The sequence below is a fragment of the Cheilinus undulatus genome, linkage group 3 (assembly GCF_018320785.1).
Source record: "Cheilinus undulatus linkage group 3, ASM1832078v1, whole genome shotgun sequence".
Taxonomy (NCBI): Eukaryota; Metazoa; Chordata; class Actinopteri; order Labriformes; family Labridae; genus Cheilinus; species Cheilinus undulatus.
Window position 1 is genome coordinate 53,219,220 of NC_054867.1, and position 25,992 is coordinate 53,245,211.

Here is a 25,992-nt window from a genome sequence, read left to right on the forward strand (position 1 = left end):
CCATGAAATCTTGAAGAACACAGAATAATGTTTCTGAAAATTACAACAGGATTCAGTGATTAAGCCCCAAAAAGTAAGCATCATTTTGTCATTGAGATTAAGCTGGCTGACTTCCTGTTGGTATTTGGGTGTGATTCCAAGAGGCTTTTTTGTAGGTGTAGTCATGATGCATATACATGGTGAGGATCATATGTCCAGTCTGATAGCTGTGCAGGGGCTGAATGTTGCCATTAGGTGGTGCCTTGACAAAGAAAAACTGAATCAGATGCATGGATGTAGTCAGTTTGAATGTGTGATTTTTGGCAATGACTGAAAAAAGCTTTAAAAATTATATGGCGTCATTGCTCTAGAAACACAACCAAAAAAGTAGAAAAAAGTAGTCCAGTTTTGGGCCCTGATCACCACCCCTCCCTGGGGTGAAAACTCCTTGTTTGCACAAGTTAAGATCTTCATCTTGTCTAGAATGAGTGGAAGAATTCTGGAGTCAGTCTGATAAAACCTCTGAGAGGAGTTTGTTAAAATGCACAATCCATTCACCGCTGAAAACACGACTATTTGATGTTCAGCTGTTTGTAGTGCACTTTCTGTACGTGTTAGAGGGTTGTTATTATCTGTCTCATTATGATACACATGGGTGTTCAATTTCACGCAGGTAGCTCTTACAAAGGCCCCAGGCAAAATTTCTAGGGGCCCAGCAGGACCCCAAAATGATGGACTCACACAAAACCACTATGACACATAAACTCCCTCTGGGGAATATGCAGTTTTCCGGGAAGCTTGATGAGTTTTTATGTGTGTTAATGCTCCAAAATTAGTGATTAATTTCCCTGAATAAAAACATCTACAGTTTCAACAAGGCCCTCAGTCCAAAGTTGGTGCAAGGGCCCTAATACATATATACTAACAAATAGCAATTAACATTTGTTTAAGTCCATTTCAGATGCAATTCAAGAAATTTTACAGTCAGCCATGACCCATATGTAAATTTAAAAAGGCCTTTTCACCAAGATAAAAGTTTGCACCATCTTTTTAAAACTATGGTTGGTTTCAGACTACTGTGCTTATCCCCATAATTCAGTCTCTGCAGTTTACCTGCAAAAAAATAACAAAAGCAGTCCAACTTTGGGCCCCAACCATGGCCCCACCCTAGGGAGAAAACTCACTCTTTGCACAATACAAGATGTCAATCTTCTGTAGAGTTGGCAAGAAAATTTCGAAGTCAATCCAATAAAACTCTAAGGAGGGAGTTTGTAAAAATGCACAACCTGTCCATCTTTAAAAATACAAAAACACTTTGCAATCAGTCATGTCCCAAATCCACGTTTAAAAGGTCTGGAAAAGTTCTAAAAAGCCCCCCCCCCAAGGTTGGAGCTAGGGCCCTGATAAATACAAATACTGACTTTAAGCCTGTCTCCCACATCCACATTTAAAGGTGTTTATTGTTTTTATATTAAGATAATAGTTCACAACATCTTTTTGAAACTATGGTTGGTTTCAGACTACTGTACTTATTCCCATTATTCAGTCTCTGCAGTTTACCTGCAAAAAAAGTAACAAAAAGTAGTCCAAATTTGGGCCCCAACCATGGCCCCACCCTTGGGAGAAAACTCACTGTTTGCACAATATAAGATGTCAATCTTCTGTAGAGTTGGCAAGAAAATTTTGGAGTCAATCTAATAAAACTCTTTGGAGGAGTTTGTAAAATGCACAACCTGTCCATCTTCAAAAATACGAAAAGACTTTGCAGTCAGTCATGTCCCAAATCCACTTTTAAAAGGTCTGATTTAAATGCCAAAATTTCTATAAAACCCCCCCCCCCCCCCCCCCGAGGTTGGAGCTAGGGCCCTAATAAATATATACATACTGACTTTAAGCCCGTCTCCCACATCCACATTTAAAGATGTTATTGTTCTTATTTCAAGATTAAGTTCACATCATCTTTTTGAAACTACTGTTGGTTTCAGACTACTGTGCTTATCCCCATTATTCAGTCTCTGCAGTTTACCTGCAAAAAAGTAACAAAAAGCAGTCCAACTTTGGGCCCCAATCATGGCCCCACCCTTGGGAGGAAACTCACTCTTCGCACAATACAAGATGTCAATCTTCTGTAGAGTTGGCAAGAAAATTTCGAAGTCAATCCAATAAAACTCTTAGGAGGAGTCTGTAAAAATGCACAACCTGTCCAGCTTTAAAAATATAAAAACACTTTCTAATCAGTCATGTCCCAAATCCACGTTTAAAAGGTCTGGAAAAGTTCTATAAAGGGTGCCCTCCAGGTTGGAGCTAGGGCCCTGATAAATACAAATACTGACTTTAAGCCCATCTTCCACATCCACATTTAAAGGTGTTTATTGTTTTTATTTTAAGATAAAAGTTCACAACATCTTTTTGAAACTATGGTTGGTTTCAGACTACTGTGCTTATCCCCATTATTCAGTCTCTCCGGTATCTGCAAAAACTTAACAAAAAGCAGTCCAACTTTGGGCCCCAATCATGGCCCCACCTTTGGTAGAAAACTCACTGTTTGCACAATATAAGATGTCCATCTTCTGCAGAGTTGGCCGGATATTTTTGGAGTCAATCCAATAAAACTCCTAGGAGGACTTTCTGAAATTGTGCAACCTATCCATCTTCAAAAATACGAAAATACTTTGCAATCAGTCGTGTCCCAAATCCACATTTAAAAGGTCTGTTTGAAATGATAGAAGTTCGATGGAAGATTCCTCACTAAGGTTGGTTTTAGATCCTTAATAAATAAATATATGAACATACCATGTCACACATCAGCGTTTAAAGGTCGGTTTTCAAAATATAAAATTTGCATTATCCGTCTAAAACTATAGTTGGTTTCTGACCATATCCCCATGATTCAGTCTCTGAGGTTCCCCTGCAATAAACATAGCAAAAAGTAGTCTAAATTTGGGCCTCTATCATGGCCCCACCCCATGGTCAAGACCCAAGATTTTCACAACTTCAGATCTCCATCTCCTCTAGAAGTAGCAAATAAATTCTGAAGTCAATTGAATCAAACTTCTTGAAGGAGTTCGTAATACTGTGCAACCTGTCCCTCACTGAAGATACAAAAAGACTTTGCAGTCATCCATGTTTAAAAAGGTCTGCTTTCACAAGATAAAAGTTTGCATCATCTGTCTGAAACCACAGTTCATTTTAGACTGTTATCCTTATCCCCATTATTCAATCTCTGTGGCTCACCTGCTATTAAAAGCTTTAATTTCCAGAGTGCTTCATATCCATTCTGCCAATTAAAGCATTAGCAGAAGAGCGCTAAAAGAATTCTCTGGAAATTGCCAACAACCTTTAAAACGAGCAGAATTAGTTCCAAGGGTTGCTCTTTTTTCATAAACGGTGGATCTACTTAGGAAGCAAATTTCAGCTCACTTTCTGACAAAGGAGCTGACTCAGGAGGGAAGGTGTGAATTAAAAGTAGAAATTAAGAAGCCTGTGCATCAAGAGAAATATACCAGCTCTTTCCGTCTGTGCTCCAGTGTGTTCAAACACTGCTATATATCTAAAACCACCTCGCCTGAGTGCGTGTGTGCGTTTCCATTCGTCTCTGTGAGAGGCTTCATGAATGGCTGAGGGCTCCTTTGGCGGTCAGGACAAACGCAGCGGACCGCCGCAATTACCTCCGTCCTCCCCGCCAAGAACTCACTTCACAATTATACGCAATTAGGGAAATGTATGTTTCTGTGAAGGGGGCCGCGGCCAATTATCTACGCTCCCGTTTGGCAGCTTTTATAAAAGATAATTGCTGATGACCAAAGAGGAGCCTTTCTCTCTTTCCCCGTCTCTTTTCTCTTCCCGTCTTTCTTCTCAATTATCCGTTTCAAGCAAACGGCTCAAAGAGTACACACAGGGGACAGAAGGAGAGGCTGGGTTCAAGGGCCACGCGGGGAGCCGTGAGTGTCTTTTCTAATGTGTTTGAACCTACAGGTGAGACCATGAGGGCTCCCCAGTGTGGCTCCTTTGGTAGAAGTGTTATGCTGCTTCTGTCTTTCTGGGAGATTTGAAGTTTTAGATGCTTAACCCTTCGAGCTCACAGCTATTGTTTTCACCATCATGTCTCGTCTGGACTTTTTCTTAAAAAGCTTATAAAACATCAACCCTGTGGTGCACAGTCAAGCTCTATACACCTTTTTTTTTTCAGGACAACTGGGCTTTAAGAATTTATCTACTACAGCATTTAACATCAACTGGTGGCGAAGGCTTTCTGTCCGACCCCCAGAACATCATTAAGGAGAAGAAGATGTTGTTGCCTTGTTAAATCTGCGTCAAAAATTATGAATATTAAGAAGTTTTAGATTAACATTTGATCGTTCTTCATAGAAATTCACTTATCAGCCATTATAAGTAAAAAAAAAAAAATAATAATAATATAGGGTTAAAGTTGGCAGAAATGTTGCAAAAATGGACAGATAAAGTGGTGAAAAGGGGTTAGAGACTGGCAAAAAGTTATGAAAAGAGATTGAAATGTTGCAAAAAAATGGTGAAAGAGGGAAAGAAGTATCCAAAAGTGGTTAAAAGTGGCAAAAAAGAATGCAAAAAAAGTCATTTAAATTGGATAAAAAGTGGCAAAAATTGATAAAACAGTAGCACAAAGTAGATAAAACATGCAGGATAAGTGGTTTACACTGGTTAAAGAATTGCAAAAATTGGGTTAAACTATCAAAAAGTGGCAGAAATATGGCAAAAATAGCCTGGCAATGTAGAAAAAGTGTTAAAGTGATGCACACAGGGGCAATAATTAGCAAAAATGGTTAGAAAGTGGCAAAAATAGAAGAAAAGTGGCAAAAATTGTTAAAAGAGTGACACAAAGGGGATAAAACATGCAGGAAAAGTGGTTCAAAAGGCATTAAAAAATGTTTTTAAAAAATGAGTTAAAGAGGCAAAAAGTATCAAAAAGGGTGAAAAGTGTCAAAAATCAGTTAATAATGCTGCTATGAGGGCAGGCCTGTCTTCTTGTGGTCTGCTGCACAAAAATATGTTAATCAAACCAAAATATTGATCTAAGTTTTGTTTACTTGAAAGTCCGGCCCCAGAGTTTCTGCTGAGACTAAATTTGGCCCTTGTGCGAATGTACCTGATGACCCCTGTACCACAGTAATGTCAGATGAATTTTGAAAAAGTTAAAAGACAAAAAATTAAAAAAAACAAATCAGAATTTGAAACTCAAAGATTTTCATTGATAACATACAGTAAACAATAGTGACAAAGTATTTTCTTTGCACAGACTTGTTCTCCATATCTTGGGGAGAAAACAGTGAAAAAATAAACATTCTGTGACAAACAGTTTTCAAACTATATACATATATACAAAAAAAGTCCATGTGCTTCTTTGCAGTTAGATTCATTTGTGCCGTTCCTTTAAGCAGTAGAGAAGCAACTAGTCGACTATAACTCCCACAATGCATCACATCTAAACGTTGCCCTCAACAAATATGGCGGAATCCACCAAATAAAGCCAAGGTAAAATATCGTAAATGGATTAAAAATGGACAAAAAGATGCTTAGAACCAGATCTAACGATGTGGATTTAATCTTTAAAGAAAGAAAGAAAAGTCACTGAAGTTTTGGGCTCGCTAGAGTGACATCCTTAAGGACTATGGAGACACTGAGGGTAGCAAACAAATGGCAAAATGGTCAGCTTTCAGAGGAAAAAAAGAGTGTCTACGACCTATGGTTCAGAAGTTATTAACTTTTTTCTAAACTGTGTCACTTCCTGTTTTATACGACAACCCTGTCTTCAGAGACCCCGGGAAGTTAGCCAAGTTCTGGGCTCTCTAGAAAATGTTCTGTAAGACCTACGAACGTATGAAGCACATATATAGAAAGACACAACACACAGCTTTCACAGGAAAAAAACAAGTGAGTGCCTATGACTTACGGTTCAAAAGTTACCAAGCAATTTATGAAGGGGTGTGCCCGCAGCAAGGATCCGTGCCGCTGGAGCTCTAAGGGTTAAAGTCATCTTAATTGATGAAATTTACTCATGCATTTTTACAGCTGTAAAGCACTGTTAGCAGCATTGGTTCAACTAAAGCACTTACAGTTATTATTTTTATGCACCTGTAAGCATTGTTATTCAAAGAAAAAAACTTGTTTCTGCAAAAATGAAACCGGTCTGCTTCTGTTTCTTTAACTCTTGAGGGTTCATCTGCAGACATGCTAATCTGTGCATTCCTGAGTTTGAAGGTAAGTACACTGACATCCTCTGCTAGCCTTTACAGCTGCCTCTCTGCCTGTTTTAGTGCTCTAACATGTGTATTCATGTATGTAAATGTTGAGCGTCTGATCCTGAGCAGCTGCTCCTCTCAGCACAGATTCTGCAAACATCCTCCTCTAAGCTCCTAAACTTGAGATGCTCAGATCTGCTCAGAGTAAATACAAACCAAAACAAAAACATCAGCGTGCACATTAACCAACAGATGCTTTTTTATGTCTGTTTCCTCTGCAGACACTTGAAACATGTAAGGCTAACACATCAGGAGGGCTGATCAGGGATAAAGTTTTAGGTATCTGAGTGCAGCCTGATTCTAAATGAGCTCTATTTGCCTCGTGGTTGATAAATACTTCGATGTGGTATTGGATTTACAGAAATTAACACTAAAGCACTGACCCGCGCTCACATTTCACAAATCCATTTCCCAGAGTCCAAATTGCAGTGATATATATTCTCCACGTAGCCATGCCGAGGCCGTATTTCCCTGAAGGCGACTGCAGAATAATGTTCTCCCGTACACCAATTAAATGGATGAGATCACATGTTCAAAGGGAACTTTTAATTAAAAAACACGCCAGCTGAAAAAAACACGAGGAAAGGAGAAAGACAAAATGAGCTGTGTCCATTTAAAATAAAGGCAGAGAGAGCGGCCGGCTCAGGAGTCAGAGGATGGAGACTGAAACCACATTTATGTTTGACTGAAAGGGAACTTAGAGTTTCAAACCATAAAGTTTCATATTTCAACAACACATGTACAAACCTGATTTTTTTAATGGGAGATATAAATGTAAATGAATGCACTGATTATAAAATCTCATAAACCTGCCTGCCTGGACTACTGTAATGGAGTCCTGTCTGGAGTACCCAGCAAAACCCTGGACAGGCTTCAGTACATCCAAAACTCCGCAGCTAGAGTTCTCACCCGCACTAGACCCTGGCAACACATCACTCCGACCCTCATCCACCTCCACTGGCTCCCTATCAAGTCCCGTATCAACTACAACGTCCTCCTCCTCACGTACAAATCTCTCCATGCTCTGGCTCCCCAGTACCTTTCTGATCTCCTCCATCCATACACACCATCCTGCAACCTTCGATCTTCAGACACCGGCCTACTTTCCATGCCCAAAACCAAACTCCGAACCTGTGGAGACAGAGCCTTCAGTGCTGCAGCTCCCACTCTCTTCCTGCAGACATCCGTAGCGCTCCATCTCTGGACATTTTCAAAAAACATCTCAAGCACCACCTGTTCACCACAGCCTACAGTCTTCACTAATCCACCCCTTACACTCATCCCACCCCTCACATAGTTTGTCCATGTCTATGTGTTCCTGGAAAGCGTCCTTGGGTTTCTTGAAAGGCGCTATATAAATTCAAGATATTATTATTATTATTATAAACCCATATCTTATTCACAATAAAACATAAACAACATATGACGGAGTATTAGGGCCAAAAAAAGATAAAAAAACATATATATATATATATATATATATATATATATATATATATATATATATATATATAATATTACGAGAAAAAAGTCTTAATATTACAAGAATAAAATATTACAAGACAGACAGTCTGCCATGGCGCTGTGGGTCTACGATGGAGTATTGTCCTGATTCTGATAATAATTTGATGCTGATGTGCCAAAAGATGAAGTATTTCCTTATTTGTGAATCCGATACTAAAGTATAGTTAACATGTCAACATTGCTCATTTTAACGGAGGTGGCGCCCCGGCAGACTTTCTTTCTTTTTTTTTCTCTTCATTAGGCCCTAATACTCCATTGAAACAACATATCAGATGTTAAACTGAGTTTTTTTTATCATTTCATGAAAAATATTAGCTCGTTTTGAATTTGATGGCATCTCAAAAAGTAGGGACAGGACCATGTTTACCATTGCGTAGCTTTGTCTCTTGATTTAACCTGATTAAAAAAGTGAGCTGTAGCTCTGCATAGTGGTCAAAAACAGCCGGAAATACTGTAACTCTGTGATTATTGATCTTTATCTAAGTGTAAACAGCTTATTTCTTACAAGTCTGCCTTTTGCAAATAACTAAAACCATCCAGTACTGCTCTTTTAGATGTATTTCTCACGCAACTATGATTTTCAAAAAAGTTGGGACTATGTGCCCTGTGGACTAAAGAGGAGAGGGAGCATCCAACTTGTTCTTCTGGCTCAGTTCTAAAACCTGCGTCTCTGATGGTATGGGGTTGCATTAGTGGCTATGGCGTGGGCAGCTCTAACATCTGGAAAAGAACTACCAATGCTGAAAAGTAGAGAGAGGTTTTAGAGCAACATATGCTCCCATCCAGACAACGTCTCTGTCATGGAAGGCCTTGACTATTTCAGCAAGACAATACTAAACCGCATACCAGATCTATCACAACAGCATGGCTTCACAGGAGAAGAGTCCAGGTCCTGAACTGGTCTGCAGTTTAAACCTTTCACCGATAGAAAACATCATAAAAGGAACAATCCAGCAAAGAAGACCAGGACTGTTGGGTAGCTAAATTCTTACATCATGAAATTTCGCTTTCCTTTCATCTACATTTTACACAGTGCCCCAACTTTTTTGGAATCAGAGTTGTGTAAGCAATACATCCTAAAAAGCAGGACTGGATGAAATAAGGCACATGCAAATAAGCAGGTAAAGAGATCAATAATATCAGAGGTACAGTATTTACAGTCACTTTGACCACTACTCTCACCATGGCTGCAGCTGAAACGGTCCTCTGATTCATTTAAAGGGCATTTTCACATCAGTAGGATTGCTTAGTGCCATGTTAGGTTGGGATTGCTCCCCCTCAGGTATCTGCTGCTGGTGTTGGTCAGACTATATCAAGCCCTGATACAAGGATAAACCCTGGACTCGCCTCTTCACTATTCAGTGGTCTCATTAGGAAGCCTCTTTTTGCTCTCTGAGCTCGCCTACTGTTGATTGCATTATTTTTTTTCTTGTATTTTTCTCATAAACCGTCAACTTTTGAAGTTGTGCCTTTAGATTATGATATATGTATCCCTGGTGTACATTCAGAGGGTACAAAATGTCACTCCTTTCAACCATCTATTAGAGAAAAACATCTTTAAAAAGCTTCTAAATCTCCAGTGATAAAATGTTGATTACTGTCAGACACATAGTCTGCCCTGTCTCTCTGTTTTTGAGCTGCATCTCTTTAAGTCAGTGACTAAAAAGCTTCCCGTGACTAATGGTGAAACAGCTCACCATTTAAAAGAAAATGAAGTCCATTTCTCTCCGTTCCTCTGCATACAAATTGGGCTTATATGTGTGAGTGACTTTAATGGCTTTTAAAGAGACCCTCGAGGAATAAGAGAGAGGAACGAGGATGAAAGAGGAGAGGAAAGAAAGAGGAGATGAAGGGGGAGAGGAGGACTTTTGAGGGATGAAACTGCAGAAGAATATGTGGTTACCTGATAGGTGCTCCACGGGACTGGGCCGGCTTCAGCAGGATGGTGATGGTGGTTTCTGTCTCGTTCAGAGGAGCCTCTGACTCGTACTCTGGCATCATGGGGGCTGATGGGACCAAAATAACATAGTGGAGTTAAGGCTTGATCAGCTTTTAGTTCATATTCTGTGTTCATTTATGTCTGAATGTTCTCTAAGAAACAAACCAAATGTTGCACCATGTTGCAGGTAATCATGGGGGTAGGAATGTTGGAACTTTACTCAAAATTTACAAGGAAGTATTGCTGAATGTTGCATGTTGTCAGAAACTCCAACAGAACTGCTGAGCAGACAACGGTAGAGCAACAATCAAGAGGAAGTGGAGGTCTGAGTGCCACAACAGCTACTACTGGATTATTTTATTTTCAAAGCATAGATGGATTTTGTACAGATTGCACACAAACTTTTGTCTTTGATGTCACCCTTTGAAAATTATAAAGCATTCCGTCTTCTGTCTTTGACGTCTTCCTTTGGAACTTACAAAACATTCCTTTATCTATCCCTCATGTAACCTTTGATGTCATTCTCTTAAGCCTACAAAGCATCCCCTCCTTGCTGGTGATGATGTCATCCTCTGAAGCTAACAAAAAATTCCAAATTCAATCCCTGATGTCATCCTTTGAAGCTTTCAAAACATTTCAATCTCTCTCTTTGATGTCATCCTTTAAAGCCTACAAAACATTCCAACCTCTGTCCTTGATGTCACCTTTTAAAGCTTACAAAACATTCCAACCCCTCTCCTTGATGTCATCCATTGAAGCATACAAAACATTCCAACTTCTGTCCTTGATGTCATCCTTTGAAGCTTACAAAACATTTCAACCTCTGTCTTTAATGTCATCTTTTAAGGATTACAAAACATTCCATCCTCTACCCATGATGTCATCCATTGGAGCTTACAAAACATTCCATCCTCTGCCCCTGATACTATCCTTTGAAGCTTACAAATCATTCCAACCTCGGTCTTTGATGTCATCCTTTAAGGGTTACAAAACATTCCATCCTCTGCCCCTGATGCTATCCTTTGAAGCTTACAAAACATTCCATTCTTGCCCCTGGTGCTATCCTTTGAAGCTTACACAACATTCTGTTCTTTGTCTTTAATGTAATCTGTTGAAGCTTACAAATCATTCTATTTTTACCTTTGATGGTGTCAACTTTTGAAGCTTACAAAACATTCCAACCTCTGTCTTTGATGTCATCCTTTGAAGCTTACAAAACCCTGTGTTCTTTGTCTTTGATGTCATCTTTGCAAACTTATATAACATTCCGTTATCTTTCTCTGATGTCATCCTTTGAAGCTTACGCAACATTCCATTACCTTTCTTTCATGTCATCCTTTGAAGCTTATAAAACATTCCGTCCTCTGTATTTGATGTCATTCGCTGATGCTTACAAACATTCCCTCCTCACCTTTATTAATGTCATCCTTTGAAGCTTATGAAACATTCTGTTTCATTAGTGGTAAAAGCAGGTGACTGGGGTGCTCTGTGGAAATAGAACTATCCCTTTCTCCATGTTGAAAAATACTGCACTATCAGATGTTGAAACTACAGTTTTAAGGTTAAAAAAAAAAAAAAAAAAAAAGCAAACGTTTCTAAATAAAAGGTATGTCAGTCAAGACTGCCAAAGCCATTTTATTGATGTCATATGAAAAGAAAAGTTTTCTTTACCTCCTACATGTTGAGGACAGCCATAAAATGAAAAACTCTGAAAACAAAAAAAACACCAAAGTCGATCTATGTCTTATCTTCTGATATGACAGCAGTGAATTTATCTGTGAAGAGCAACATTGAGACAGATGTTCCCTCCGTTGTGATAGACATTTCATTACAATCAGGTATTTAATTTAACACCTGTCATGCCCTTATATTAGAGGTGCAGTATCGCTGTCAATCCCAGTAAAACATCAACACGGCTTCTGCTGATTCGTTTGGCATTCAGGTTATTAACACATGTCCAACCCCTCCTCCGGTGTCCGTCTGTCTCTGTTCTTCTGCTCTGTTTAATTTAAATCTCTCTCTCTCCTCTGCTCCCTGGGTGATCTAATGAAGATTGGGCTTGGCGTGACATTTGGAGGGAGACATCTCTGTTACGTGGTGAGGTGCCGTCATTTATTTTACTCGGTGTAACATGTTTGGATTTAAAGGATGATGGAGGAACGGAGGCTCAGAGGAAAAGGTCGTGCTGAAATCAGTGGAAGTGTTGACACAAAAACAAAATGATGACACGTTTAGATTCAATCAGTTCTTAACAATGACAGGAGTCTGGATTTCACTGTGGAGGTCAGTGGGTAGAAAGCTATTTTCTGATATTTCATTTATTCAGTCATTTCATATTTCTGTGCACTCTGGGCAGTGATATTATCTGGCTGTATCACTCGTTATCCTATGTCTATCTAACTTACCTAAAGTTGCATTACAGTTACTCTCCTCATGCTTTTTATTCTGCACTTGTGTTTAATAAAAAAAAAAAAAAAAAAATCTTATGTGTATCTTGTATAGCATGTATACAAATATGTTAATGTATTGTATAAGATGTCTTAATTTGCAGCACACCTTTTAAGGGTTAAGGCTGATCCACAGTGTAAATACCAACGTGCCAGCCTGCAGGCACATCTGGCTCTTAAAGTAAGCTTTAAAAGTACTTAATTTTTGATATAAATGTCGTACCCATAAGACGGATAAGAGCAGGAGGAAAAAATCACCAACAAACTACAGGCAAGCTCCTACAAAATGCCTTAAATAAACAAAAACATTTGCAACATTAAAATGCTAAGAAAAATGTCACTATTTTGGTGCAGTTTAGACTGTTTCCAGGAGTTTGCATTCAATCATTGAGAGATAAAAACAAGAGATTATTCAATATTTAACTCCACGGATATCTATTTTCATGCTGTGATGCCAAAAATATAATTATCATTTGATTTGCACAAGAAAATAGAAGTATAAATTCTGCTTGCAGAGTAACTATTACGGAGTCATTGGTCAGGTTTAAAGGAAACAGTCATGGCACAAGTCTTTTTAATTACAAAGATAAAATAAATTGTTGCTGCACAAGTGTTGTGCACTGATGATAGGCTTTGATCTGTGTGTTCTTAGTGTTGACATGGTTTAACATGAGGTTCCTAATGCTAAGGTATCATTATTTTCTTTTTTTATAATCAAGTATTAAAAGCAATGCTTGTAAAATTGTGCTGGGGTAGACTACGAAGTCCATAAAACCCTACACATGGCTGCTAAACATGTTGGTGTACCTCAGGGTTTAATGTTGGGTCCTCTGATATTTGTTTTAGTAAACTGGATTTATAGCTTTATTTCTACATCGTTCTAAAATTTACCAAGCAGCCATATTTTAAAAAAAGCAACCAAACTCTCAGCTTTCCCCCATAGTGGGCATTCCCTCCAGTGGTAGCAGTGAATGCAGAGCTGCAGACTTTTAGTGTGCAGGAGACACAATATAGAGCTACACTGAGGCTGAGTTCACATACAGGTAGGTTACATTTTGTCCTTTCTTAAACATTAGTTTAGGTCACTGAAAATGCACCTTTTGAAAACCACTTCCAGGGTGAACAGTTTAAGAAACTCTGTCTGCAGAGTTAATGGGGGAAACAGCCATAAAAAGTACCTCAATCCAGGTGGAATATAGACCAAAACAGTCGGTGAAGGAAAGGCAATCAGATGTGCCATTTGAGGGTAATTTAAGATAAACACACAAAAACAGAGAAACATCAGAGATGAGAATATGAACAAGACAAAACAGAGACAACTCAGTCATATTTAGGGCACAGAGAGGCATTTAAAGAAAAGAAAAAAGCAGTTGCTTCTATTTTAACAACAAATAAACCCCCCTCTAAAAGAGCCAGGATAAGACAGAGACATCTTCTCCTTCCACAGAAAGATGCATTACATCTGAGGACATTTTCTCTCACCAGGTAAGCTGATTGTTTTCTTTTTACCTACTGCTTTGACATTTCCCGATGCAGATGACATATACAGAGGGTTATAAATGGAGGTGAAATGTTCTCAGACAAACAAAGATACTAACACCAACACAGTCTGGCATATTCACAGAGAAACATACTGAAGTGTCAGCCCAACGCTGAGAACCGTCTCCTTATTTAACCAATGGAACTGTAATTACAAATATCCCAGGATGACTTTATGCAATAGAAAAGTTTATGTAAATGTCACCAGGACAGAAACAAATGAGACATTTAATATAAGGGAGTGCTTACCGGCTATCTTGGTGCTGATGCGGGTGGTGACGGGCGGGCCAAAGCCTTTGTTGGTGGAGGCTTTGAGGGTGAAGAAGTAGGTGGTCCCTGGGTAGAGACCCACAAACAAGTGAAGGGTCTCGTTCCTCAGTTTGAACACCCGTCCTCTCTGAGTGGTCAGGTCAGCGCTCGGGTCCAGGGAGCTCAGGGCCTTGTAGGTGATCTGGAAGAAGATCGCAGACACAATTTAGTTTAAATATGTTAAATGTAAGTATTTCTTTACCATCATTATAAACTGTAAATTTGAGATTATCTGCAATTTTGTTAAGTTTGGTGTCACTTAAATTTGCAATATTATATTTGTTGAGATATAAATTCATAGACACCTATCAGCCGAAAACAGGTGACAAAAACATTACTAAGGCTTTGGGACACCAGCCAACCACGCCATGATCCACAAATGAAGAAAACTGTGAACAGTGGTGATCCTGCACAGGAGTGGTCTGCCTACCAAAATGACTCCACGAGACCATGGGAAACCCTTTCAGAGGTCCGAAAATAACCCAGAGCAACATCTTAAGATCATCAAAGGCAAGAATGAAATATTTCAAAAGCACTGAAGACATCATCCTCAAAAGCAAGAATGAAATATTCCAAAAGCTCTGATGACATCATCTTCTTAAAAGGAAAGAAGGGAATGTTTCAAAAAGCTTTTATGATGTCATCTTCAAAGGCTAGAATGGAATGTTTCAAAAGCTCCTTTGACATCATCTTCAAAGGCTAGAATATAATGCTTCAAAAGCTCTGATGACATCATCTACAAAGGCTAGAATATGATGTTTCGGAAGCTCTGATGACATCATCTTCAAAGGCTAGAATATAATGCTTCAAAAGCTCTGATGACATCATCTACAAAGGCTAGAATATGATGTTTCGGAAGCTCTGATGACATCATCTTCAATGGCTAGAATATGATGCTTCAAAAAGCTTTTATGACATCATCTTCAAAGGCTAGAATATGATGTTTCAAAAGCTCTGATGACATCATCTTCAAAGGCTAGAATATGATGTTTCAAAAGCTCTGATGACATCATCTTCAAAGGCAAGAATATAATGTTTCAAAAGCTCTGATGACCTCATCTACAAAGGCAAGAATGGAATGATGTAAAAGTATAGATGACATTATCTTCAAAGGCAAGAATGGAATGTTTCAAAAGCTCTGATGACCTCATCTACAAAGGCAAGAATGGAATGATGTAAAAGTATAGATGACATTATCTACAAAAGCAAGAATGGAATGTTTCAAAAGCTCTGATGAAATCATTGTCAAAGGCTAGAATATAATATTGCAAAAGCTCTGATGACAAACCTTTGATGAAAACATTATCAAGGGCGAAGGACAGAATGTTGGTGATGCTGGGAATGTTGGGGCCTTTTCCCTACATTTTTGCCAAATAGCCAATAGTTGGCAACTTTTGGAAAAGTGGTGGAACTGGCAAGGATTTCCACCACTCAGCAAAAGGGAAACAGTTGTGACCTTTCTCAGGAGGTACTGGCATACAAAGTTATGGTGAGAGCCATTATCCACAAATGGAGAAAACTGTGAATCCAAAAGTCATAAATATATCTCAGATTTGAGTCTGCAGCTCTTCAACATTCCCTCAGACTCTTGTTGATAGTCCAACTGTTGTTGAGCACTCCTCCTGTATCTCAGTCAGGGTTTTTTGTCCTCCTTATATTTATATTTTTGTTCTCTAGCTGTCACATTTGAGTCCCCTGTCTGTTTTTTCAGTCGCTGACACACAAACACACTCCTCTCCCGTCACAAAGTGACACATTCACACATCACCACTCCAGCCTGAAGGCCTGAACTCGGAGTGTGGCAGCCGGCTGTCACTACGTTGGATTTGAATCCGCTAATGGAGCGACAAGTGGCGCCTGACGTCCACGAGCGGCCTCTTTACACACAAACACGTTCACAAACACACGTGTCACCTCCAGCCTCAGAGGCAGCCATTTTAGCCAAACATCCATGTGCATCACTTGTTATCACTCTGTCTTTAAGCTCCCTCATTTTCTCTTTTACATCTTCAGCTCAGCTGCTGATTCAGTTTTCTGCAGCATTTATAAAACTTAAAATATTGAAACGACATTTACCAGATAGAAAACAACAACACTTTAAAAATAGAGATAAAAACAGACCGTTGGGGTACCCCACACAATTAATTTACACAGTTTGACTGCAAATTTCCAACTGCAATGCTAAAAGACCTCCCAGTTAAATAAGAATGAAATACATTAAAACTCATTATGTGCTCCAACTATGAATATAAGACATTTAAATAAAGCTGAGTGGCTTATGGTATCAAATCCAGTGGATAAAACTAAAAAAACTTCTGTAATTATTGGGATGTTGCTTTTGAATAGCTGTGTTTAACAATTCACAACTGAATTGCTGGTACTTACAATGAAAGCATTCTAAACTTTCCTTGAACACAATGTGCACTACAGAGATTACAATGTGGAATTAGAGGATAGAAGTATTTATTTAGCATGAGCCACCATGAGCAATCCAGGAGGGGTGGGATGGACAAACAGTCTGCTTTAAACACGTGCAAAATGTGGGCATTTGAATTTAAGGGCATAACTATGAAGAGGTGTTGATAATTTGAGTGTAAAGCGCCTAATTTATTTGTAGATCTGGGGGGAAAACTAGGAAAAGTCCAGTGCATAAACAGTAGACTTGTAGACAAAATCACTGCACTGAAAACAGAAGAAACATTTTCTTTCTGTTTTTCTGTTTTTAACTAATCCTGATTTGTTTTTCATCAAAGTGCCTTCCACTTGAAGATGTGTGCTGCTGTAAAAATTGTAATGAACCCATGGAAGTCTTTTCAGTGATGCTTTTGAATATTTAGAACAATATTTTTCTCATTAGTAGCTTTGCTCACAGAAAATCATGCGTTGAAGTAAATCAGTGTGACATCTGCATAGAGGGGAAATTTCAGCAGATTTCAACAGAGCTGTTTTTGGAAAGAGGCAAAAAAAAAAAAAAAAAAAAAAAAACAATCCCAGAGTTGTCACAACAATTATAATCTGTGATTTCGGTTGCTGTAAAATTTGGAATGAAGTTAAGGGAAAAGTCTTAAATTTATATTTCTAGCATTTAGAGTGAGATTGTGGTTGCTAAGTGATGCCTTTAAATGATTAAAAGCAGTCTTTGGATCACTAGTAGCTTTGCTCACAGGACAAAAAAAAAAAACAAAAAACAGTGAAGTAAGTCAATGTGTCATCTGCATAAAGGGGTAATTTTTCAGTTTTGCCAAAGTTTATTAGAGTTGTTTTTGGAGAGAGGAAATAAAACCGGAGCTATCCATAAATCTGAACTGAATAACTGCATAAATGAGACGATGATTTAGGAAGAGTTATGTTTATAAAATTATTCCAGGAATCTAACACTGACATTTAACGCGATCCTAACTTTCCCTGTGCAAAATGTCCACTACACATATAACGATGCAGAATGCCCCTTTAGCCATGCAGACAGGATGGGACTGGGCTAGACAGACTGAATCCACATGCAAATTGTCAAAGAAATTTAGGGGCTTATTTGATTGAAAACTTATAAAAGGCCAGCGCAAAATAAATAGATAGATAAATAAATGAATAAATAAATAAGGAAGTAAAAAGAAAAAATGCATGTGTCTTCATGACAAACGTGTAAACTTAAGCCTCATTCCAAACTGATAACCGCATCCTTGGTTAATGTATATAATTCAGGTTAAAATGTCTTAAAAGCAAGCATATCATGAGTCAATCCTCAAAGTCTTCGGTACAACACTTATAAATTGAAGACATCTTTGGCTGTAAAACTTGCAAAAAAGTCTTACATTTATGTTTCTAGCATTTAGAGTGAGCTTGAGGTCTTTCAGTGATGCTTTTAAATGTTTAAAAGCAATCCTTAGATCATTAGTAGCTTTGCGAACAGAAAAAGAACTTGCATTGAAGTAAGTCATCTGTCATCTGCATAAACGGGTAATTTTTCAGTTTTGCAAATGATTAAGAGCTGTTTTTGGAGAGAGCAATCCTAACTTTCCTTTTACAAAACATGCACTACACATATAACAAGAATATATAGAATGTCCCTTTGTCCCTTTAGCCATGCAGAGAGGATGGGATGGGCGAGACAGACTTAATTCATATGCACATTGTCAATAAGAAATGTAAGGGCTTTGTTCTAAGGGGAATAAATAATACAGGTGTGGAACTAGACAATGGAGTCTGACTCTGGATTGAAAACTTGCCAAAGGCTTGATGCAAATAACACTTTTCAAGGATGTAAAAATAGAAAATGCCCGTATTTTCCTGACTAATGTGTAGTCTTAAGCCTCATTTCAAATTGATAACCACATCCTTGGTTAATGTATGCCATTAGAGTTTAAATATCTTCAAAAGCAAGCATATCATAAGTCTTTGGTACAACACTTATAAATTAGAGATGTCTGTGTCTGTAAAACTTTTAAAACTTTTATTTTTCTGGATTTAGAGCCAGTTTGAGGCTTTTCAGTGATGTTTTAGATGTTTAAAAGCAGTCTTTAGAATATTAGTAGCTTTACTGACTTAAAAAACATGCATTGAAGTAAGTCAGTGTGTCATCTGTATACAGTGGCAGCAGGTAACTCATTACTAGAGCTGTTATTGGAACATGAAAAAATAGAGCTATCAAATCTAGTTGGAAGGATTTACAAAGATATTCATAAACTATTTTAATGCTGTGTAACCATTTTCTTGTGTTTTAACAGAAATTAAGGTCTACAGAGTTAAATATGTTAAACAGATGGAAACGTAAAGCTTGAAAATGCTGCTTTTTGGACTGTGATATTCTGAAAACATGTTTCTATTGTCAGTTTTCCTCAGCTATCAGAATGCAGGAGTATGAATTCAGAACTTTGGTGGTGTTTTAAAGTGGTTGAAGCTGATTTGGTCCACAGGTCATTTGTAGCTGTAACATTTCTTGAATTTAAGATCACTTCTGTTTCTGCATCTATCGCTGGAATGCTGATATTTGTGGGAAAGTCAACCGCTGGGGATTCCTTGTTGGCAGCCGTTTTGAAGCGCTCTCCCCTCACATGCCATTTTTCTGGTCAAAAATCAAACCCAGAGGACAAACCGGAGGAACATGAAAGGATCCAGGGGCTGTAGGTCTGCTGAAAACATTTGCGTTGGTGGAGGTTTCCGCTTCATCGGGTGCCTGCTGGTTCATTCATGTTGTCTCTTTTTGTTTCCATCTCCCGCTCTCTCCCTCTCTTCATACACATTTAAGATATTCAGCCTTTTTTTTTCTCGCTTTGAGGCTGACAGACAAACTGAAATGCACTCAGAGACCCTGAGACACATTCTTGATGAAGTGCAGAAATGTGTTTGGGGTTGAGTTGCTATTAACGTGTTTTTTTTTTCCCACTAGTCAATACTCTTTTGTACTGACTGTCATTCACAGTGACAGCTGTCCTCCCGTGAGCATGTGTGCTGCATGTTTGTGTGTGCAGACATCGAAGGCAGCCGTGCAGCGTGGAAACTTGCCAGCAGCAACATTAGGACAGACATCGACAGTTCTCTTAACAGAAGAACTATTGAAGTGACTCGGCTAGTGTAGTGGCCATGGGTCAATTTGCTCAATTTGTGGAGTGGCGATCACGCTGAGAAACACGGACCTGAAGGAAAGAGCCAACAACACTTCCACTGCAGCATTGATTTGAAGTCTTAAAGACCATTTAAAACAGGATGCTGTGTTTGTCAGAGCCACTGTGGTTTGACAGTGGAGGCCAGGCGGGGGTCATGGTGAGGCTTGTTGTCTAATTTTGGACTGGGATTGAAAAATCATGCAAAAGAAACCCCTTTAACTAACACAAACCTACAGGCTGCTGCAGGTAAACATGGTTTGCATGAACATTTGAATTAATATCATGAAAAAAAAAGTATGATGGTTCAGAGAGGCCAAAGTTAGGCTAGAACAGCGTTACTCAACACAAGAGCCAAACTGTTGAAAAATGCCTTTGCAAAAGCCACAATGTAAGTTGTGAAAAGTGGCCAAAACTGATTAAAGTGGCTATAAAAATAACTACAAGGTGGCAGATAATGGTCAAACAGTGGCAAAGAAGTGGCAACAAGGGGCAACAAGGGGCAAAGTAGGCATAAAATGGCAAAAAATGGATGAAAGTGGCAAAACAGGGAGAAAAAGTAGCAAAATAGGGCAGTAAATGGCAAAAATGGGTGAAAAGCTACCAAAAAATGAGTTACAGGTGGCAAAAATGCCTAAAAAACAGCAAAAACATGGCAAAAAAAAGTGTAAAAGTGACTTAAATGGGCAAAAATGTGGGGTAAATTGTCAAAAAGCAGCAAAAAGTGGCAAGAATGCTGAAAACAGTGGCATTTCATGGCAAAATGTCGCTTAAATGGCAAGAAGTGGAAAAACTGATTAAATCGGCTGTAAAAATGAGTACAAGTGGCAAATAATGGTCAAACAGTGGCAAAAAGTGGCAACAAGGGGCAAAGTAGCCACAAAATGAACAAAAAGTGGGTGAAAAGTGGAAAAAACAGGGAGAAAAAGTGGCAAAAATGGGCAGTCAGTAGCAAAAATGACTTACGGGTGGCAAAAAAGGGCTAAAAACAGCAAAAACATGGCAAATATATAGCGTAAAAATAACTAAAATAGAAAGAAATGTGGGGAAAAATGGTTAAAAAGCAGCAAGGAGTGGCAAGAATGCTGAAAACAGTGGCATTTAATGGCAAAACATGGCTTAAATGGGCAAACTGAGTAGCAATAAAGGGGCAACAAGGGGCAAAGTAGGCATAAAATAGCAAAAAGTTGGTGAAAAGTGGCAAAACAGGGAGAAAAGTAGCAAAATAGGGCAGTAAGTGGCAAAAATGGGTGAAAAGCTACCAAAAAATAAGTGACAGGTGGCAAAAATGCCTAAAAAACAGCAAAAGCATGGCAAAAAATAGTGTAAAAGTGACTTAAATGGGCAAAAATGTGGGGAAAATTGTCAAAAAGCAGCAAAAAGTGGCAAGAATGCTGAAAACAGTGGCATTTCATGGCAAGATGAGGCTTAAAGTGACATAAAAGGGGAAAAATTGCAAATAGCAAAAAGCAGGATAAAAGAGGCAAAAACTGGGTGGCAAAATGGGGTAGAAGTAGTAAAAATGGGCAAAAAGAGATCGCAAAAGTGGGCTTAAAGCAGTAAAAATTGATTTAAAGAGGCAAAAAACTTAACAAAAGGCAAGGAATTGCAAATAAGGACAATCGAAATGTGCAGACAAATCATAAAGGTTGAAAATTAAAGGCAACTGTATTAATGTGGGGATTCAAACTGATCAATGTGACTTGCAATGGGTAATTTCTGTGGTCATAGTTTCCCTTGAAAAAGGTTTTCTGGGGGAATAATATTCCAGATTGAGACATAAAAGAGCCACAAATGATCACAAAAAGAGCTAAATGTGGCTCAAGAGCCACGTGTTGAGTATCACTGGGCTAGAATACCATGAAAAAGTGGATATAGTCTAGATCAGGGGTGTCAAACTCAATCACAGCAGGGGCCGGATTCTGGACTTAGGTCTAACCTGAAAGCCTACCAAAATATGCAAAAAACCAGCACTGATGCTAAATCATTTGGAAATCCAAAAAAGATGATAATTAAAATGGGTTAAAAATTGCTAAAATTAGTTAATAATGGCAAAAAATGGTGGAAAAGATGATGAAATTAGATTTTTAAAGAATATAAATGCATTAAGAGTGGCAGAAATTGTATAAAAGTGGCAAAAATGGCCACAAGAAGTGGTAAAAGCAGCTTAAAAAGTGGTGGAAATTAGTTGGACTAGGATGAAAATTTGATATAAACTGGCAAAAATTGGTTAACTGTGGTTAAAATGGGCAAAAAAGAGTGTAAAAAGTGGATGATAAAGGCAATAATAGGCAGAAAGTGGCAAGAATTGGTTTAGATGTGGAAAACAGGCAGAAAAAGTGATGGACAGGGTTTAAAATGGACAAAAATGGGTTTAGAGTGGCAAAAATGTGCTAAAATTGTCTAAATTGGTGTTAAAAAAGTGATAAAAAATATTCACATTATTTGGTCAAATTAGTGTAAAGTGGCAACGGTGTCATTAAAAAATATTCTTTTTTTTTCTTAAGGCATCTGGTGAACCCCTCTCAATGTCTCCTGACCCCCAAGCGGGTCCCGACCCTAAGGCTGAGAACTACTCAATAATGAGATTCAGTGAAATATAGAAACAGTTACACGTCTTGCATTCATGTTTTGTGCTGAGAAAGTCACGTACTAAAAGTTTCCGCCTGTCTTTCCTGCACACATCTCTCCTGCAGACAGAAGACTAAACGCCGCTCAGATTGTAAACGTGGGACTCAACCTTTAACGGATAGAAGACAGCGGTCTAAACTGCAGGAGAAAGTCCAGGACGGAGCAGCAGCAGACGTCTCCGAGGCCTGGGAGCGCGCCTGAATAAAACATGCTAAATCAATAGCTATTTATACAGACTGGGACTTAGGGGCTGGAACAATAAAATATCATCTATTTCATCTACGCTGCAGTTTGCACATCGATAGCTGTTATTTTATAAGTCATGAACGTCTGGCTGTTTTTATGGGCTCTCGCTCTTGTCTTCCTTCTCTCTCTTGTTCCATTACACATAATAAACCCTCTTTCTTTTTTTATTTTCTTTCCATTAAGGTTTATTTCTTCACTTTTCTAACTAATCTGAACTTTTTTCTCCTCTCCACACTCAATCTACTCCTCTATCTCCAAAAAGGAGGCGTTTGGGTCATTAACCTCAGGTGTCCTCTCCCTTTGCATCGCCCCTCCTCACCCCTTTTCCTCTCTCTGTAGTTGATGTACTTGGAATCGGTAGTGCCGTAAAGCTCAGGTTGTTTTATTGGCCAATGAAAAGGTGGGCACGCAGCAGCGGGGCAGTGCATCTTGGGTAATAGAGTGCGCGTCTTTGGGGGATAACTCACCAGAGGGAAGGCGTTTGTGTGATTGAATAAGGATGAAGGAAGTGAGAATATGAGGCCAAGAGAACGAGGCGGAGGAGAGGGTTTAAAGGAATCGAAGAGAGGAAACGTGCACAGAGAGGTAACACAAAAATACCTAATGCAAAAGCTGATTTTGTTGCTGATGCTTGCTGCACGCGTGCAGTTAGGACACGGTGTAAGCATGCACTAAAGTCATCAGGACTGAACTGTGATGGAGGATACGATCATTTGGTTTAAAGCTGTAAAACTGGACTGAGAGAAGCTGCAAAAGGCTTGGAACTCATTATGTATGAAAATTACTCATTTTAGAGTTTATATTGTACTTTCTGAAGTGGGGTAATATATATAGAATATAAATAAATATGTTTATATCATCCTTTTATAGCGAAAAATGCAAAATTATGCATTTAACATTTTTATTTGTATACTTTCTGCATCTCCCTCTTCGTTTTTCTGCATCTCTACGTTGTATTTTTGCATTTTCCTCTTCTCCATTCCTGCATCTCGTTTCTGCATCTCCCTCTTCCTCTTTTTTCTAAGCCCCCCACTCCTTTTTCTGTCGTCACCTTCCTCCCCTAACTCTTTGTCCCACTTTTTGTGTCAGCATTTCACTCTCCTCTCTTTTTGTGCATCTCCCTTCTCACCAGTCCTTCATTTATTCTCATATTTATGTCTCTCTCTCCTCTCTTTCATGCATATTCTTTGGCTTTTGTCGACATCTTCTTTTCTTTTTCTGCATCTCCCTCATCTGTCTTCGTGCATCTCTCTCTTCTTTAATTCTCTATTTTTGTCTTTCTTTCTGCATATTTCTTATTGAAAGGTCACATATTATGCAACATATACTTTTTCAGGCTTTTCTAACAAATATACAGTGCTTAACAAATTTGTTAGACCACCTGTCATATTTGTCTCAGAGACCATCCAGCATCATGAAGTGCTTTAATGTGGACTCTTTCATTTTCAGTGAGCTCTCCACGTTTTACCATTTTGAACAGGAATGAGGAATTTCAAACTGAATTCACCTTTTTATACCCAAATTTGAGCCGGCCCACTGGGCTTCTCTGAGAAGTCAGAAATGAATCAAGCATAACATTCAACCACTAAAACTCATTTTTCTGTTCAGGAATGCAAGTAAATAACTATAATTTGACATATTAATCAAGAAATATTAATGTGCTTTACTATTTTTTTCAGTTTTTTGTAAATCAGTAAATTTGAAAATTCATGGATAACAATAATAATTATATCTTAGCATTAAAAAATATCATCTGGGTTAAAGAGCTTCTACATATTGGTGTATTAATCATTGCAGAAACGTAGAAAAACATTTTGGTAATTACCAATGCTGTTTATTTAGGCAGCTGTGGCATAAACCTTACTTTGGGTAGTGGTCTAATAAAGTTGGTAAGCACTGTACTTTCTTGACTCAAGTGGATTAAAAAAACGGGTTTTGGCTGTGAGTGGGAGGAGAGCCACATGCCTTTCCTGAGAGGGGCGTGGTCAGGGGCGGAGTCAGACAGCTCAGCCACAGACACAGAAACAGCTCATTCTGAGCTGGGCTGAAACAGAGGGGGTTTTTTAGACATGCTAACATCCAATACTGGAGTGTTTTATCAGCAACAAACTTCAACAATATAAACTTTTCTTAAAGGGGTAAAATATGTGACCTTTAATCTGTCTTTCTTTCACTCCACCTGACATTTAAACGTGAAACGTTCTGCATCTCCCTCTTCTTTGTTTCTGCATTTCAGTCTCTTCTTTTAATGGAACACTGTCCTAAGTCTTCTTGCATTGTCCTATCCTTCCTCCTTTGTGCAAACTCCTTAATCTGCCTGCATCTCCCTACTATTTATACCTCATATGTTAATAACAGTACCATTAGAGCTGCAACATTCTGCATCTTATATCTTCCTCTTTTTCTGCATCTATCTCTTCTCTTCCTGCACATCCATCAACTTTTCTTGCATGTCCTACCTCTTTCCTGCATCTCTCTGAGCCCATGCTGGATTAATGTTGGGTCTTTACAGAACAAAACAAACAGTACAGTGTAGAGCTGCCTCTTTGTAAAGTGTCAAGATAATAGTATACACAGAGCACATTTTTGTGTCTAAATTTTACCGTAACATTTCTAAGAAAAAGACGCCATTACAGCCCATTTTAATTATGTGGCCCTGCTAGTACTGTTTTATATTTACAGGCCTGTTGTAAATGATGCCTTTATATCAAGCCATGACAGAGACATTGTGCATTTGCAGCTGTTTCAGCATCTGCTACCGTGTGCATATGCTGTTTTTGTTTGCAGGTAATGCCGCATATGTTTGTGCATGCAGCAGATTTATGCTGCTGAGTATTAAAGGTGTAGCTTTTACCTCTCAGCCCTCTTCATCAAACACACCCTGGCTGCAGCGTGTGTGTTTCACTGTGTGGAAACGTGTGTGTCCTGCTGAGCTGCAGCCAACTTTTATAGAAACAAACAATGTTTACGAGGCTCCGTCGTGGGATCGCTGCTGTGGAAATGCTATTTCAATTCACTTTTGTCATTTTCCATTTTTTTATCCTCGGCGCTGCTGTTTGTTTTATTAGAAAATATGCTGCAGCTTCACTCTGCACTATCTCCCCGCTGCTGCTGCTGCTGCGTCCTGTTGAATTAAGGAGGGACGACATGAGCCGTTTGTTCTTCCTGCTCTGTTTTATGTTGCTACAATTCACCCGAGTGGAGTTTCAAATTGTTTACTAGCTTTTTACTTTTAAAGCGTTTAGCCGGGGCTCTCATCCAGAGCAGATTAAAGCAGTATAAATGAAAGACTTGGTTCACTTATGGCTTGTAAATATCTGTTGTTTATTTCACTGGGATCTGGGGACTGTAAAACCGTCTGTGTTTTATCTACAAGGCCGTTTTTATATCAGTTATAGCTCTTCACTGCAGTTTATTTCTGCAGCCCTCTGTTTGGTGTTTCACACTCAAAACTTGATTGGTCTGTGGTGCTCTGATAATAAACAAAAGCTTCATTTATGTCCATC

The 25,992-nt window shown here is 38.7% G+C and overlaps 1 protein-coding gene across 1 annotated transcript in view; it reads right to left on the bottom strand.

The window, feature by feature from the left end:
• Nucleotides 1-25,992, bottom strand: part of ptprt (protein tyrosine phosphatase receptor type T) — a 516,342-nt gene that overhangs the window by 229,624 nt on the left and 260,726 nt on the right. Inside the window, exons 12-13 of the mRNA XM_041782769.1 lie at nt 13,953-14,154; nt 9,682-9,784 (exon numbers count right to left, since the gene is read on the bottom strand). Coding sequence (XP_041638703.1) covers nt 9,682-9,784; nt 13,953-14,154 — 305 coding nt within the window. The remainder of the gene's footprint in view (nt 1-9,681; nt 9,785-13,952; nt 14,155-25,992) is intronic.